We start from the raw sequence: 18264 nt of genomic DNA, 5'->3' as shown, positions 1-18264 counted from the left end.
CGAGTCGTAAGAAATTAAAGAGAAGACAAATACATTGGAATCTAGTTTTTCCGTCCGTCGATTGCAACACGAGTCCTGTCTTCTAAGAAAACCGAAGATCAAAACAGGCGATTTTAACAAGTCTTTTGCGAATGACTATTTTCCTTCCGTGAGCTGCAAGCAGGCAGGAAGCAGTTTTTGTTTCCCTGGAGCTAATCTGATGTGGTAGGCCGTTAGGCCAGCCCTAGAATTTAGGGAAAAGTGAATTGTATAGAATATAGGGCTACCCTGGGCAGATTTACTTCGTAGCATAGCACTAGCAGAGACTGGAGCCGTGTGCGTGCGTGTTTTTCTTTTTCGTCCATATTTTTGCAGAGTTACTTATGAAAAAAAGAAACGGGAGAATGTCCCATGTAGGATATATATTTAATTATTTTTTTACCACCAACATTTTACTATGAATCTGTTCCTTTTTTGTGTCCTTGAAATGCTTGGGCTCCAATATCTGTCATCAAGGATTCAAGGTGACAAACAGCAAAATTTGTGATTCCAGGTTTTGCGAAAATAGAATTACTGACAGAGAGCGTCTTAGTTCACCTCAGCAATCGAAAAAAGGTTATTGCATTGAACTATTTGCCTCATGTTGTATATTGTAGTTCTTTTTTATGCAAACTTAGCTAAACGTCCTATGGTTACATCTTCATGCAGTTTAAGCACCCAATTTATACCTATGGCAATGTCCGCGCAAAGCGTGCATGTACACGACAAAGACAAAGAAAAACGGCGGGTTGACTTCTAGCCCCTTATTGATAAAGTCTCGGGGAGACTTAGTGGTTGGAAAGGAAAACTCTTGACCCCTGCTGGACGCACTACTCTTGTGAAATCTACTTTATCGGCAATTGCAACATACCACCTCATTGTTTTTGACGGTGCTGCAAAAAGATTGATAAAATTAGGCCATCTTTCATTTGGAAACCGGACTCGGATGATCACAATTGCTCTGGAAAGGCGTTGGTCAATTGGAAGACAGTTTGCCGGCCTAAAGACCTTGGAGGCCTCAGGGTGTCTGACCTTGAGAGATTTGGGCGTGCCCTTAGACTGAGATGGTCGTGGCTCGAGTAGAACCAAGACGTCATCAATGCCAAGGACATGGATTTCTTCAGATCATCCACGGTGGTCTCCATTGGAAACGGGGAAAGGCTTCCTTTTGGCATGATTTTTGGCATGATGGTGCATGTCTTAAAGACCTCTTTCCCAACCTCTTTTTCATAGCGACCAGGAAGAACAAAATCGTCAAGCAAGAACTTCAAAACGAAACTGGATCAAGGCCTTGGCCGGCATCTCGACGATTGAGCAATTTCTAGAATTTGTGTCTTGCTGACATTGTTGAGGCGCTGCAGCTCCAACCGGACATTCAAAACTCCATTAGTTGGAAATGGACTTCCAATGGTTTGTACTCCGCATCTTCTGCATACCAAGCTCAGTTTGTTGGCTCCTACTCGAGGTTTGACTCCTCGAAAATCTGGAAGGCGGTGGCTGAACCTAAATGCAAATTTTTTGCATGGACTGTACTTCATAACAAGATTTTAACGGCCGACAACCTTGATGCAAGGGGATGGGAGAATGATGGCTGCTGCTCCCTTTGCTCCTCTTTACAGGAGACGGTTCAACACTTGTGCATGGACTGCCCTTTCCTCAAGTTGGTTTGGGAGAAGGTGTGAGGATGGAATGGAAACTTTGCTTCCAGAATAAAAGATTCCCATACCATTGATGAGTGATGGGAAGCTGACAGAGCCCAAATTCCTAAGGAGGTAAAACGGGATTTGGACGGTCTCCTCATCTACACTATGTGGAATTGTCTGGAAATAAATAAATCGGCGCATCTTTACTAATGAGGAGAAAGAAATTGAAGAAGTGGCCCTTGCGATTCACGAGTTTAACTTATTTAAGAGGGCAACTAAGCAAAGATGGCATGTTGTAATTTCTGATAGCAAGTAGTTGACTTTTCTTTGTATGGGGGGTTTTCTTGCTAACCTTGACCCTAATAACCAAGGTTAGCTGCACTTTTCTCCTCCTTTATTGAACGGCAGAGAGCTCTTGCCTTTTTCCTAAAAAAAGACGTACATGATGCTAAAATTTCCAAAAGAAGTCCTCGCAAAACAAAAACTAGTGTCCCTTCCTGACATGCCTCTTCGGTCAACAAAGCCACTTATGAGAAAAAGGAGAGCTGAGGTGGCAAGGAAACTGAAGAGGGGGAGATGAGAAAGCCCAATGTATAAAATTCAAAAGGAATAGCAGAACCATAATAAAATCTGTTTGAGATTTTTCTCAGCAACAAACATAGCCATCCGTTTGAGATTTTTCTCATCCTTTATACTTGAATCTTGCACGAATCTTAATTTGATCGGAAGTTACTAAGTTAGCGTTGACCTATAAATAATTATTTCTCAGTTGCCTAGAAATAGCAGAAGCATAATAAAATCTCATGCATTTACCTTTTGAAGCTACATATCTGGACTAGGGGTGTAAACCAAGCGGATATTTTCCGCTCCGAATCTACATCCGTATTTGAGGATACCGTATGCAATTTTAGGAATCTGTCAGATATGGATGCAAATACAGATATTGGTCATCCAGATATATCTGATGTATCCAATTAGAATTTATCCAAAAAATTAGTTCAACCCAATTAACCAATTAGTCCATTTTAATTAGCCCAAGGCTTAGGCTATTATACGAGCAACATGAGACGAGCGAGAGAGGCGACCCCGCGTGAGCCACGTGAGTCGGCCAATTCCACCGGCTCACATGGGCCAGCAATTTAGGCCATTTTTCGGTCCTTGCTAACGGCGCCCCACGATCAAACGCGAGCAAAAATACTTTTGGACCAGTTGGCACCGCACGGACGGTCCGTACCCACGAACCAAACACATCGTTAGACCACGCCCCACAATCAAACGCGAGCAAACATAATTTTAAGTCAGTTGGCACCACGCGCATGGGCGGAGATAGGGCCGGTGCTACAGCACCATTAGACCCATTAGCAAGCGTGGTTAGAAGGAGATGCTATTCATTATCTATTATCTAGCTTATAAATTGAAAAATCTACAAGTATAGCAGCACTTAGACCCATCTTAGCACCCTTCTTATCCGTTTTCTGGGCCCACCACTGACCACGCGGACGGTCTGAACCCACGAACCAAACACATCTTTAATAGAGCCGGACTTGGACTCGTACCATCCAACAGGCCTTGGACCTAAACTGCTTTGGATCTTTTTAGACTGGATCGTATTGGATATGGACAGAAAATTGGATAGCCCAAGGTCCATTTGGACCCTGTGTCTCTTCTTCTCGCCAAGGCCAAGCCTCATTGTTCTCAAAAAAAAAAAAAAGGCCAAGTCTCATCTTCCCCGTCACAGGTCACTTGCTCATTTCTTTCCGGCCGACTCCTCCTTTTGCTCCTCTCCGGCCACACCGGAGTGGTGGGTATCCCACCCCAACTCTCGAGTCTCGACCGCCGACGAGCAAATGGAAGTCGCCGCCGCCACCGTCTCCACTCTGGTTCCCTCCCCGGCCCCAACCTTCCTGCTCCCCGTCTCCACCACCGCCTTCTGCCCTTCCTCCGCGAGACCCCTGACCCCATCTGCTCGTCGTCCAGCTCGGCTCCTCTCCCTCGCCCGCCGCGCGCCAGTCGTCGCCTCTCTCGGTAACCTTCTCGCCGCCCCTTTCCTTTTTCTCGTGTATTCCCTGCTCTGCACGCCCGGGCTTCACCGGGAATTGACCCATGGCATTGATTGAACAACGATTCTCAGTACGGGAGAGAAAGTGATCTAAGAACGTGAATTTTAATTTTGTATGTAATGAGGGCAACTGTTTAGTGAAAAGAAAAAAACTAAACGAAACAAAACAGGTTAAAATTAGCCCAACCTAAGATGAAACAAAGCAGGTTCAAGTTAGCCTAACCTAAGATGTAATGTATCCAAATCCTCTCCAGTTTCGCAGGGCGATTGTGCTGAGCTGCTATCGAATTCTCAAGTTCCTTCCAGTTTCAAATCACATGTTTTTCAGTTATGCCCATTTCCCCCATTGAAATGTAACTATCTTCATACTGGTTGCATTTTGAGGCTGTGCATCTCATGTCATGTAAGGACAAACGACGGGTGTGCTTACATTAGCTAGTGTACTCCATTTATATGGCATTAATTGCCTCGAGTCAAGGTGGAATTGGTTCTGAAGGGATATAAAAAGCATTTCATCGGTAATGCTGTCTAGTTTCTATGTGCTAAAGGTTATAAAGCTGAGTAAAATACACTCTGGGCCACTGAACTTGAGGAAAAATTTATTATGGTCACTCAACTCAGGAAATTTTCACCTGCAGTCGCTGAACTAAGGGCTGACATACGGTCACTGGTTATGGAGACGTGGGATGTGTTGACCACCTTTGACTGCCACGTGGCACCATACTTCTGCAAAGGAAGAAAAAGGCGGATACACCCCCGCCCAAGTGCCATACTGTGCCACGTGGCAGTCGAAAATGGTCAACATATGCAAAGTCATCCATATACATATGAGAACCGAGCCAATGGCTGTATGTGAGCCCGTAATTTTTGTCCAGCGACCATGCGTGAACGTTTCCTGACTTGACTGACCAAAGTGAACTTTTTCCTAAAGTTCAGTGACCCAGAGTGCATTTACTCTATATAACTGATAACAGCTCTAGTATCATTTCCCTTATCTGTAATGTTGAACTCGACAGTGGCGCTTGCAATTAACTTGCCTAATCTTTTTTCCCCCTAAAAAGCCAACCTTCTACTTTTGTCCTTTCTTGCTCCTAGGGGTATCTCATGGTACAGGGGTCACAATGCCTGGCACTGACATTGTTGGCCAGAATGATTTGCTGATTGTGGGCCCTGGTGTGCTTGGGCGACTGGTAGCTGAGAAGTGGCTAAAGGTATTAATTGTTGTGGTTGATATATCTTTAACTCCAAGAACTAGTCCCCAACATCAACCTGGTTGTTAAACATAATGGCACCAGTGAAAGGAACGACCTGATAGTATCTCTTACATTTGTTTACTTCTATGTTCTTTGTAAGGCTAAATTTCTAGGTGAAATGCAAAATTGAAGCCGCACTGTTAATTTGTCTAATTAAATACTCAACTTCATATTATCTAGGAACATCCAGGTTGCAAAATTTTTGGCCAGACTGCAAGCACAGATCATCACAGTGAGCTAACCAATATTGGCATCCTTCCCTCCTTGAAAGGATCTAGTATTCCTCATAAAGCTCCATACGTTATTTTCTGTGCTCCTCCATCTCGTTCTGATGATTACCCTGAGGATTTGAGGTAATTGAGTGCAGTGCTAATGATGATTCCATGCAAATAGATTGGAAGTAGTTTGAACCATTGATATCTATCTCCAGTTTGTCGCTACTGTCCCACGTATGAGCTGTTTGGTTTGAGGTTTCGTATTCAAAACAAACTCGTTTGGAAACTGGAGTCTTAACTTTTGAAGTTTAATTGCTGATCTTCTGTGCTCCTCCATCTCGTTCTGATGATTACCAATTTACCCTGGGATTTGAAGTAAGTGAGTGTGTTGCAATGATGAGTCCATGCATTTGATTGGAACCATCGATAGTTTGATACTACAATTTGTGGTTAATATCCCATGTGTGAGCTGCTTGATTGAGGTTTCATATCCAAACCAAACTTGCGCACAAACCGAAAGATTTTAAGTTTTGAAGTTTAATTGCTGATATAAACACGAGGCACATGCACATTAGTGAACATTGGTTGAGACAAATGCATCTCATTGATGGTGGTGGATGTATGTATGATCATTCATGCTTACATCAATAGTGACTCAGGCTGGGAAACAACCTGAGATGATGGATGATCAGGCATTATGGAGATCATCACGGTAGTTTAAATTCATGCAGTGTGCAGCAATGGTCACGTTAGTTACCAGTGGCAGTGGCAGTACCATAATGTCATGCCGCAGAGGGAAATGTTGTGTGTTTTAACATGGTTAATCCAGGACTTCCTGGTCTGATACTGCCACAAGACTTCACATCACCAATTTTTTACTTTAATTAAGCAGTGCATTCTACTCCCTCCGTTCCTAAATACTTGTCGCAAACAAGTATTTAGGAACGGAGGGAGTACATCACTAGCTAAATGCACGTGCGTTTCCACAGAATTAAAAATATATATTACATGTATGAGTTATTTTAAATATTCATTATCGTGTTCAATTTTATGCTAAATAAAAATTCTCAAAATATTTAGTTAAAAAATAATTATCTCAAAAGTATGCATCCCTATCAAAAGATCATGAACATATTTCCGGTCAAAAAAAAAGATCATGAACATAAATGTACTATATTGAAATGGATGGCAATCAAGTGACGATCATCTAGCTACGGAGTAGTCTTGGTAGGGTGAATTGACGATCACCAACTCAGATCTTTGTAAGTGTAAAGATAAAGATTACTGTTGAAGTATAAAGTGAATTGACCTCCTTTCCCATCAGCTTAGGCTTTTGGGTAATTGGTTCAGTGCATGCAACTTTACATCGTATGAGAGCCAAGAGGTCTTGAGTTCAAGACCTGGCTGATAATTTAAATATAAAAATTGCAGGCCACTTTTGGTCCACGTTTAAGCCTGAGGGGGCCACACGCGAGGGAGAGTGTTGAATTATAAAGTGAATTGCCCCTCCTTTCCACATCAGCTTAGGCTTTTGGGTTGGTTCAGTGCATTTAATTTTAAAAATTATTTCTATGTAAACTCTGCTTGGAACAACTTACTCCAGTAGCCACTAGGACCTTAAGATTTTATGATTTATTTACCAAAAACCCTTCCAAGAATAATTTGGATGATTTATTTTATGCAAAGCATCTGTTATTACTAGTATTATGTGAAGATAGCTAGATAGTTGCCGCCAGCCTTTTCTTATAGTCAACACATCCCTGTACATCACCAATTTGCTTGGTAGAAATTTTCCATTGTTGGTGTTTGTGTCTCAATGAACTGATACAATGTAATTAGACTTGTTTCAGTTACAGCATTGTGCAATGTGCATCTACTTATGGTAAACAGATTGCATATCATGGACATGTGATGTATCCTTATTTCAGAAAATTTATGCAGAGTGGCCACCTCAAATTGGAGTGGTGAAGGTTCTTTCCTGTTTACATCCAGTACTGCGCTGTATGACTGTAGTGACAACAGATTGTGCAACGAGGTATTTACTGCAAGACTGCATATTCTGCAGAGATCATCTGCTCCCTCCGACCCATATTACTTGTCTCAAATTTGCCCAAATATGGATGTATCTATGTTTAAAAAGCGTCTAGATACATGTAATATTTCGACAAGTAATATGGGTCGGAGGGAGTACATTTTTTTGTGTGGCTCTTTTTGGTTAAAAGTTCTTGTACATGAATAAAAAAAGACATTCACAAGTCATAGTAATAAGTAATAACCAATGCAACTTCAGATTTTATTTTACTTCACAGTATAAGCATTTCTCCTCTAGAAATGTACAATTACCTCCCAATCTCGGTGCATTTTATTTTCATAATTTTGACCATGTTTTTCTCTTCTTCATGCAGGATTGTCCATCTGTTCCGATTGGCAGGGGCCCTCGTACTGATGTCCTTCTTAAAGCAGAAAATGTTGTTCTGGAGGCAGGAGGCTGTGTTCTCAGGCTAGCAGGACTTTATATATCCTCAACTTATAAATATTTATTGTTCAAAAGTACAGCATGCACCCACAGATCCCTTATTCAATAAGATGAATAAAAATGGTTTGACATTTCCTTGACTTGGGCACACAAAATAGATAGAGGCGCTCATATTTTCTGGTTGAGGAAAGGAACTTTGGACTCACGACCAGATCATATTATCAATCAGATCCATTATGAGGTTAAATGAGCTTATAAATTTATCTCTGGTTCATTTCTTCTTTACGCTCGTTTTTAATCAATCTTACCGTTTTACATGACTACGACATACAAGCTGGATGCACTTACAACTCGTAACTTCTTTATTACCCATGTGTTCATCCGTCTGCATAAATGTTTTGCAGAATGTCTGTTACCTGTCATTGGTACTATCTATATAGTTAACTTGTTTGATGAATTGGAAAGAATATGCATTCAAACTTCTACAGTCCACACACCTGGAAATATATTGTATTATTTTAGTCTAGGTAGAACTCTATACTTTTTTTTTGGCTTTAATTTATGTAGGATACTGCCATCTTTATGTGTAGTTATTGGGTCTTCCCACCTCCCTAAGGAGGGCAAAAATAGCCATAAACTCCCACATGAACATAAACACAAAGAACATCTTGATCATCAATTTTCTTGTCCAATTAGGGATGTGCCTCTTAATCAGTTGTAATCCTCAGGATTTTGTATACTGATACTGTTCCAAGAAATGGAATCAGCGCAGTTCTCGGCACCATCAATTTTGTTCCTGTTATTTTTTCTTTTGGCTAAAATTAAAATTCGAGAACTTTCTAGATTTGATGTTTGGGGCATATCCAATAAACTGCAATTCACACGTTCTCATGACTAGGTGCTATCTTGGGTCTGAGCCAGCCCATTGTGTAAAGAAAAAAAAAACAAAGTGGGGATTGGTTTGACCACTGGTTTCCTGAATGGTGCGAAGGACAATATTGGTAAACATCGTCTCATAACTAACCCCTCGGTGTAGATAAACAGCATGCATGCTGCAAGTGATATAGTTTGCCACAGTTGTGCTTGTTTACCTGTTTATGCAAATTGTTATTGTAGATATCATGGCTACGGCTTCCTGTTGATGTTCAGTGAGAATTTCATCAGTTGTAACTGTATGTTATATACTTATGTCATTTTCAGGATGCTGCGTCCCTTGCAATTGCGATAATGAAAAAGATACCCCGGGGTCGTATCTTCCTGGGTTGTGACAATATGCCACTTTCTAGGTCAGGGTTAAGCTACTTGTTTGCATCAATTGTTTATTCATCTAACTCAATTTTGTGGTCTATCATGACTACTGATTGCACAACGCCCTACTACTTCGTTCAGTTTGAATAAAGTCCAACTTTGCAGGCAAGAAATAATGGACTCTGTTAACAGAAGTGGGAAGTTTGAGACAATGTTTCAAGGTTTTACTGGTTAGTTTCGTACCTGCTCCAGTGCAGCATATTTCAGTGCACGTGCATTACCATTTCTTGCATAATCTCAATCTTACTTAACTTCAGGTACCGATGGTCCATTAGGGAAGAGGATGGAGAATTCGAAAACTCGAGCTGATATTGGATGGGAGCCCAAGTACCCAAGCTTCCCAGAATTTCTTGGTGTCAACAATTGACATTTTGTGCACTGTGAACCATTCTTCTTACTCTGAGTGAATAGCAATGTGAAGGGGGCCATAGGAATGCGTCACACTAGAGATTTTGTTGCGTCAGCAGCTTACTTAACTATGCAAACACTACAGAGTGTAATGGTGTATATTTGTTCTGCTCGGTGGTCATCCACAGTTAGTTTCTGCCCATTGAGTTCTGAATTTAAACCATATTCTCACCTGAAATATACTGCCACCTTCATCCTGGTTGGTTTCCTTTCCGTTCGATATCAAATTTATCCACTTTTGGTGAACTATGTTTATTCTGAAAATTTTGGTGTGCAAAACATAATCTTGAACATATGTGATGTCACTTTGTTTCGAGGCAAAGCTCAATTGCTGGTGTCCTGGAACAAAAATGCTCAAAGCGCAAGTTGCTCCGTAGTCTGTACAACTGAAAATAACCAACGACCTGCGTATGCATGCGCATTTTCAGAAACCCCGCCAGCAGGAAAAACAAATACCGAGAACCAAGAACGAGTAAAGATTACTCCGTATTTGTCTGTCGTATGAACTAAACTTATTTGGTTGATTCCGAATTTTGGTTGATTCCGAATTTTGGTCAAACTGGTACCGCTGAATAGAACTAATCGCAAGAAAAAGAAAGAATGTCTATTTTTTTGGACTCATCTGAAGTTTCGGCGAAAACAATCTTCGAGTGGAGAGTTCCAGTGCCCTGAGAAAATGACATCCCAACAACGATCAAAGACCTTGGAGAATATAATCAACGAAAAATCAAAACGAAATCCACCTCTGACATGCGGGCCCTATGTCCTATGAATCTTGCCGTCTTGGACCGGCCTCGTCTCGTTGGACCTGTGCTCCTGGATGGCAGTAAATAAGTGCTTTCCTTGCTTATATCCTCCTCCCCTTTTTGAGTCTTGAGCGGCCATTTGCCCTACTTTTTCCCTACTCGAAGCAACACACTCATCACAAGATTCAGAGAACAAGCCCTCCGGTAAAGGGGTGCTCCGTCGATCGGGTGCGGACGCCATGGGATCGGGATCTTGCTGCTGCCTGGGTGGCAAAGGCGACGACGACGGGGCCAGCGATGGCGGCGGCGGCGGGCTTGACCCCAAGGGCTTCTTGCTGGCCATGATGATCGCCCTGGTGCTCTTCATGCTCTGCCACCGGCCTCAGCCCCGCCGGAACTCCTACGTCGTCTACCGCTGCTAGATGGGCGGAGTTTAGACCATTGGACTGTCGTCGGTGGATGGTGCCAAAGTTTAAAGGTCTCCTTTTCCCACCATGCTCTGATTCCATCGTTGCTCAATCCTTAGCAAGGTAATTAGCTGAGTTTTACTCCTTTGATCGGCATCATATATAGTTTGTTTTTATTTAGTTATGGTAATCAAGATGGATGTAGGCGAAGAGTTGTGATATGTACCCAACTAATCCAATCAGAACAGAGCAGATATGTGTATTCATATCAGTTTCATCGCCTTGTATTCGCATTTGATCGACCAGTTGTTTCCTTGTTTTTGGCGATTTTATCTTCTTTTTTGTTTCCCGTTTCTTGGTCCCATCGATACTTTCGATCTGATAAATTTTTGGAACAAGATGAAGAGATGCTCCATTTTTCGTAGTAGTATTTAGAATTCAAGGCCTGGTAAATTCCGATCCTATTTGTATTTCATAACATATTTTTTCAGTGTTGTGATGTTGATCAGTTCGATGATGAAAGGTTGATGCTGATCTTCTGAGAAATACAACTTTGTGAAGTTTGACATCTATATAAGTACATTGTGAATAACTGTGAAATAAATCAAACACGAAGAGAATACACACTTAGAAATTTGGGATTGTGAATTTTGGTGATCCATTTCTGAGCTGTGCGAAGATCACATCACAGGTTGTCAATTTCTTTTCCATCTTGTAATTTTGGCAGAGATTCTTGAAGAAAAAAGCTAGACAGCATGTTGTTTTCATAAACTTAGAAGATGTGATTTTGCTAAGTTCTACAAATGAGACCCATTCAGATCGGTATTTACCACGGGCTAGTACGAGACAATGATCTCGATTATAAGATTGCACCAAACATATCCCCACTTCGCCACGCATAAATACATATTCAGATGATGTGGCTCGAACAGCCGTCATTTCTGACATACTTGTTCTTGCTTGCATCATTCTCTTTTGGATGAATCTAAGCCTGTACGGCTGGGCTTATACCAACAACAATAGCCGGAAAGCTGCGTGGGTCCAATATCCAAACAATATATATACTCCATGTAGCTTTCCAATTCGAACTTGTCCTCCTCACAACGGGTGGATTTGTGTTTTCTCTTTTTCAGTTGATCATGTGGGTGCGATGTACGTGCGCTAGCTTCTTCAGTTTGGGTGTCGCGTGCACACGACCTAATTAAGCTGGATAACAAGGATATGTGTATATCAAATCGTATAATCTTGATCACAACTTGCCGACATGCCGAGCTGCCGACATCCTGTGTGATTGATGCACGCATGGGCCGGGGTGCGCAGCAACAACAGTTTCACCCTTCCTGGTTCCACACGTACACGGTGCAGATAACGCAGGGGAACACAGGGTGCAGGAGCAGAGAGCTAAATTGTCGCTTTTGCTCCTCTGGAAACGGCGCCGGCCCACGAGGAGATTCCTCGGGATTCGTTTGTACACACGCCGATTGAACCGTGATACCGATACATATCAGCTCGTGCACAGCGTAAACGAAAAATAAAACCTGAATTAACGCGCCCGGACTTTCCATTTCCATAAATTACTCAATGGGGGCAAAACAAAATCCTGTAATTATGCCCTTGCCTGAAGCAGGATCGGCGACAAATGCGATTAAGAGTTAAGACAATATTTCGAGAAGTCTCGGGACCCTTTGGTGGACTCCAGTCCACCCGTTTGGCCCATCATGATCTGAAATTTGGTCCAGGATGCGATACTGAATAGTGTAAATACTGGGCCGGCCATTTGCGATGAGACCTGGGCCATTTATGATGGCAATTGGCAAGCTGGACCATTCCGAAAAATTGGGCCCCACCATCTCCTAAACATCCCCTTTTCTATCCTCTCCCCCTAGTTTTGAAAAGAGAAAATTCTATTTTAAACCCCGACTTCGTAGGCAAAGTCTGAATCGGATCTTAACCTTTTAATTCCTGAATTTTGAACCCCAACCTTACTGATCCCGGTTAATTAAAACTCTTAATCCAAGAAATCGTGTTTGGTTGATCGTTTTCGCTAACATGGTTCTGGAATTGATGAGTAGGTTTACAAATTCTCATGATCTACGTCACTACTACATAATGGATCATTTGTAACAGCCGTAAAATGACATCAGTAGCGGGCGTCTCACTCGTCGCAACCTGCATGCCAGTGATGAGGTGCAAATCAGTGGCGGACAGGCCACTCGTTACTCATGGGGCACCTCATCAGTGGCGGTCACGCCACACACCCGACGCTGATGGGGGTTAGGAGAAAATAAAATAAATCACAAAATAAATCATCGACTGGTTAAAGCTTCGCCGCCGCCGCTCCGGGCCCCACGTGCGACCCTGCTCCTACAAGTGCCGCCAGTCCACCAAACGGATTTTCTGGGAATAAATGGCTTAATTAATCAAGATTTGTAAGGTTAGGGTTCAAAATCTAAGGATTAAGATGTTAGGGGTTAATTCAGACTTTACCTAAAAGATCAAGGTTTAAAGTAGAAATCCTGATCGGAATCATCCTTTTCCTAGCGTGCCAAACAGCTTTAAGGTCATAATTGACCGGAATTAACAAGGTCAGGGTTCCAATTTCAAGGATTAATAAGTCAGGGTTCATCTCGGACGTCCTCTACAAGTATAGGGTTGAAAACATATTTTTCTCTTTTGAAAACAGGACTGGACCGGCGGTCCGACCGGAAAAACCGGAGCCACAGGTCCCTATGGAAAGGATACACTCCGTCAACCACCCTTAACTCACTCCTGTCAAACATCATTTAGTGAACCATTTTGGTCCAAAATTGCTGACCGTGGACGACGTCCGGCACTGTGGAATGTCACAGCCGACGTGACATTTCTTGACGGGATACAATAAATCTTCAATTTTTTCCTCTCGCATATTTAATGAAGTTGACAAAAACTGTGACTAATAAATTGTACAGATTCGACAGGCCCAACGCAAGGTATGAGAAAGCAGCATCCTTCACTCAGTGAGTGATACCGTCCTGTTAGAGTGTTAGGTCGTTATTCAACCCATTAGCAGAGAAGAAGTGCACACTTGTACTTGGTGATTACAACTCATATATGTTCGAGTCAATCACACTCTTGTCCCCGATATATTTCCTCCCTCGTTTGCTAAATCATATATTGTTTTCTTTGACGAAAAATTAGTTTATTAATACATTATTTTGAAATAAGATTGATATCATTACATTTATATTGCATCATATAAGTCACACGTTGATTAAGTAATCATTGGTCAAACGTTCAGTCAAAAAAATCAGTATAATACTAATGAGTAAATTACAAAGACACATCTGTAGCGGCTCTTGTAACAAAAAACCACGTATCCAAAGGCTTTGTAACTAATACCCCAACCCCAGACTAATTAGTAAAAAAACCGAAAATCGCATGTTTCGCCAGGTTAATGACTTGGACCCACACGACATACTCAAGAGCCACTTTCTAGATCTATTCTTCTAACCCATTGGCTTTAGCCGAGCTGGAAGCCAAGCCACACGGGCTTCAGCCAATCAATGTTAGGAGGTGGCGAGAGACGTGTGGGGAAGAAGAGCCGGGGAGAGCAACCGGAGTTGGGGAAGAAGAGCAGCCCGGAGTGACGGAATTGGACACCATTGCACCCATCCTACTCCAATGATACATGGCCTGATTACTACAACAAATCCATGGCCTTCCTACTCCTCCTGGGCTCCAGCCCGACGACCACGGCGGCGGCTCAATTTCCCGTGACTGGAGGCGCTGCCGCTGCGGGCGGCACTGCAGCTTCCGTCTCGACGCGTTCCAGGCCATGGTCGACCCCACGCCCTGCTTTGCCGAGACCTCCGAATCGAGTGCTGATTGGAGGCGGCAGGGGCAGATGGCGGTGTGCGGGGGTGGTGGTGGTGGCGGCGGCTAGGGCGGCCAAATCATTAATCCGTGAAATCTGAGATTTTTTTTACTCATTAGTGTTTGACTCGTGGGTATCAGTTAAAATTATTTGAGTTTGTGATTTTTCTGTTACAAGAGCCACCATACATGGATTTCTATGTAATTTACTCAATACTAACTTAAAGAATGGAGGGAGTAGCATCTTTGACAAGCAAGCTCTAGCTGATGCACATAAAAACGGATTATACTGGAGAAAGAAACATGAACTTAATTTTAAATACTAAATAAAAATCATATTTAGAAATGGAATGTCAAGCAGGCTTTCTACGACGACATGAGGATTGGTAAGATCAATATGTGGGTGAGATTCGCTGTGGAGTCGGCTTGGACTCCGAAACCCCTACCACCATTTCGTGGAATTCCACTGTTTTGATGAACATATTCATCACCTTCGGCATATCAATGGCCATGATGCACTGGGTTGTTTTGAAGGTGTGGTCGTGTGGACACCTCCAAAGCACGAAATGTTCGCCTAGCTTGCCGCTCAAGACACTTACTGACCATTTGGAGTGTCGAGGTGTGGCCGAATTTTGGGCTATATATGTCCAGATGTCCATGATGCAAGCAAGTACAGAAGTCGGTGGCCCATCTTTTATATAATTGCGCATATATTCTCAATTTGAAATTGGTTTGGACTCACCCACATTGATACATCTCAGCGGGCTACAGGAATTACGGTGAAGATCCGGTGGAGCCAAATGAGAACGAATCAAAATCCATGGTGCATCCTCGTGAGAGGGAAAGACATCTTCCTACACATTGGATAATTCGGATTTAATTCTAGTGTCAAGTTCCAATTTCCAAAACTATATAATATTGCTAGGCACAAGCTATCATCAGTAATGGATATCCTAGTTTTAGGTCATTTATTTAAACTCATAAATCCTCGTCGCGTTGAGTGTTGATGTGTGTGTATATGTTAATTTTTTTGCATGACCTGAGCTAAGTAATCCCTCCATTCCATAATTCTAGTCGAAATATTACATGCATCTAAACGTTTTTTTAGGAACAGATACATTCATATTTGGACAAATTTGAGACAAGAATTATGATATGGAGGGAATAGAAGTTAAGCACCAGTTCTATCAGATCTGTCCGATTTGCACCATCCATCGCAAAAGGTGGAGGCTGCGGCAAGTGAGGCTGGCCCCTCCATGATCAAGGTGGAGTCGGACGACGACATCATCGACTGGGATGATCTCACAGCCTCCACCCCTCTCCTCCACCTCCTGCTCCTCCTTTGACGACTCTGATGATGTGTAGATTAATGCTTATCTATGTAGTGTTTGTCATTAACTATAAGTCGAAGTATCCGGTGAAAACCCTCATTTGGTGCAAACTTCATAAAAACCATGTTTAAAAGTTTCAAAAAATTTCTAAAAAAATACCATATGTTGGGAGTGTGATGTTCTACAAATCTGCAAAAATTTAAAGTTCAAAATCAAAAGCATTTGGAAGGAATTAAAAAGAGAAAGTTACAATGAATAGTGTCAAACACTGAAAGACCACTATTCATGCAGAATTTGTTTTTTTGTTGCTGCCAAACGAAATTGTGTTTGGACTTGTAATTTTACACATATATAAAACATCACTTTTCTAACATATGTGATTTTTTTGAGATTTTTTTGAACTTTTTTCGATGGAGTTTTCACAGTTTGCACCGTAGAGGTGGTTTTCACCGGATACTTCGCCTAACTATAAATGCTTGTTATTTCTATGAAGCTGTGAACTATGCTATGCAATGTGATGATTTTACTTAAATTAGATTGTTTATTAATGTGTGTGGTGACCTATTTTGTGTTTTATTTTTTAAACTTATTTTTTATGAATTTCATATGAGTTGCTTCATATGTATGCAACTGTGGTAAAAATAGATGTGTTGCTGCGGCCCGGTGTCCTATTTACATCATCTAGTACGGCAGCCATTGGCTGCCCTCGAATACATCATCTAGAAAAGCAAGAACCGTTTTGGTTCTCTGTATCTGACTTTTTGATGTCCTATAAATTTTTGGTGGTGTCCTCTTTTGGGTCATATATTAGAGATGCTCTAAGGTTGATTCTATCTAGTACCAAATTTGTCAAGGCAAAAAGTTTGAGTTCCCCTTCTTAACGGACGGCCAGATTTGTTAGTACTCTCAACTCGTCAAAAGAAGTACCAGGGTATTTGTTCAAACTCATGGTAGTTAAATTTTAAAAGTCTGTTTTTGCTTGTGTCCAAAACGACGACCTCTCCGGAACCGCGAGGTAAAACCGTTGTAGTGGCTGGGAACGAAGACGGATTGGCGCAGATCGGAACGAAGCCAGATTCAGGCCACAACTCCACATGTAGTCAAGGTCAATCGGTCACAACTTTGGTTCTCCACTATTTCCAAACGCGGTGACACTGGTGAGTGGAAGTGACTTGCGATAGTGAGGAAGTAGGGGAGAGGAAAGATTGTTGGAGGGGTGCAAGGTAGTTGTGACAAAGGAATTAACCCAGCAAGCGCCACACAACTAAAATCAACTAAATGACAGCTCAAAAATAAATCAACAAAATGAACTGCGCAAGTGCGGCACAACCAAAAATGACAAGGATAATTAGAATGGCTGTTCAACTTAATGTTGCTGCATGTTAATTGTTTCGAATTTGTTTGGTCGTTGACTTAGTGGGAGGGAGAAATCTCTCAAATCACTCATTCTTGTTGGGTCTTGTGCGATTTGTTACTCTATTTGAAATTGTCGTAATGATTTGGTGTTGAACAAAAAAAACTCTTCCAATTTTTTGCAGCTGTCCTGTCGGGCGACACACTGGCTCCGTTTCTGGTTCCCACTGTTGAATATTTAGGTAATTTCGATGTATATCTAATCCAGAAAATCAGGGCTAAAAACATGTAGCATATTATGTCATGTAAACTAGAAAAACTAAACAGCAACGCAAAGCGATAAAGCTCGTCTAATTCCACAGCATGCATAATATAACTACCGAATAAAATCAACAAGAAAGAGCAGATTACGTACGGTAAGTTGCCCCTCTCCTGAGTTGGTTCCTTGTTGATGAATTTGTTAAAGTCACTGACGAGTCCAGCGGCGTCGATGTTCATGCTGGCTACAGCAGCCGACCTGGCAACCTCCTGGGCAGCTGCGAGCGCCTGCGCGCTGGCATCTGGGCAGCAGCAGTCGCCTGTTCTGTGATCTGCTGCTGTGCTTGGAGTTGAGCAGTCTGCTACTGCTGAGCTTGAGTGGTAGCCTGAGCCGCGGGATCACCGTTGTTGACCATGGTGATGGAGAAGCCGGCGTATAAGGGACGTGATGAAGCGAGCAGTCGCGTAAGAATGCTCCCCAAAAAACCTTATCGACCGTCTCCCGGGCACGATTTCAAAGGTCGGGGTTCCGAAGGCCTGCTCTCCTGGCGAACTGTGCACGCAGCCGACGGGAGCAAAAGGCAGCGAGTAGCGAGATTGGATCGTGGGCGAGATGGCGGCTAGGGTTTGAGACGTGTCTTTCCAGAGGCCGGGATCGTCCTTTTTATATGCACACAAGAGACATCGGTTCGGTTTAGGAAACCAACCACGTCTGCAATTTCCGGCACGTAGGCGGACGTCGGTTCGGTTTAGGAAACCAAAACCGACTCCGCAATTTCAGGATTTGTTACGTGTCCATAACAGATTCTGACTGCCAAAAAGATAAGAACGACCCGGACGGTCTCGGTCTCGAACTCTAACTCAATCCACGAAAGGCGAGGCGAGCGGAGGAGGAGGAGGAGTAGCGCGTGTGGGGATATTCACTTGCTCACCTCTC

At 42.5% G+C, this 18264-nt stretch overlaps 1 protein-coding gene across 1 annotated transcript; it reads left to right on the top strand.

The window, feature by feature from the left end:
• The first annotated feature begins 3353 nt into the window (after positions 1-3353).
• Positions 3354-9626, top strand: LOC100824788. Its single transcript, XM_010232574.3, has 9 exons — positions 3354-3686; positions 4816-4931; positions 5154-5326; positions 7130-7223; positions 7594-7704; positions 7816-7905; positions 8865-8950; positions 9078-9142; positions 9230-9626. The coding sequence occupies exons 1-9, from the start codon at positions 3509-3511 to the stop codon at positions 9337-9339; spliced, it is 1023 nt and encodes a 340-aa protein (XP_010230876.1). The 5' UTR covers positions 3354-3508; the 3' UTR covers positions 9340-9626.
• Positions 9627-18264: the final 8638 nt, after the last annotated feature.

Source organism: Brachypodium distachyon, chromosome 2 (genome assembly GCF_000005505.3).
Source record: "Brachypodium distachyon strain Bd21 chromosome 2, Brachypodium_distachyon_v3.0, whole genome shotgun sequence".
Taxonomy (NCBI): Eukaryota; Viridiplantae; Streptophyta; class Magnoliopsida; order Poales; family Poaceae; genus Brachypodium; species Brachypodium distachyon.
This window is presented reverse-complemented; position numbering and strand designations above follow the sequence as displayed.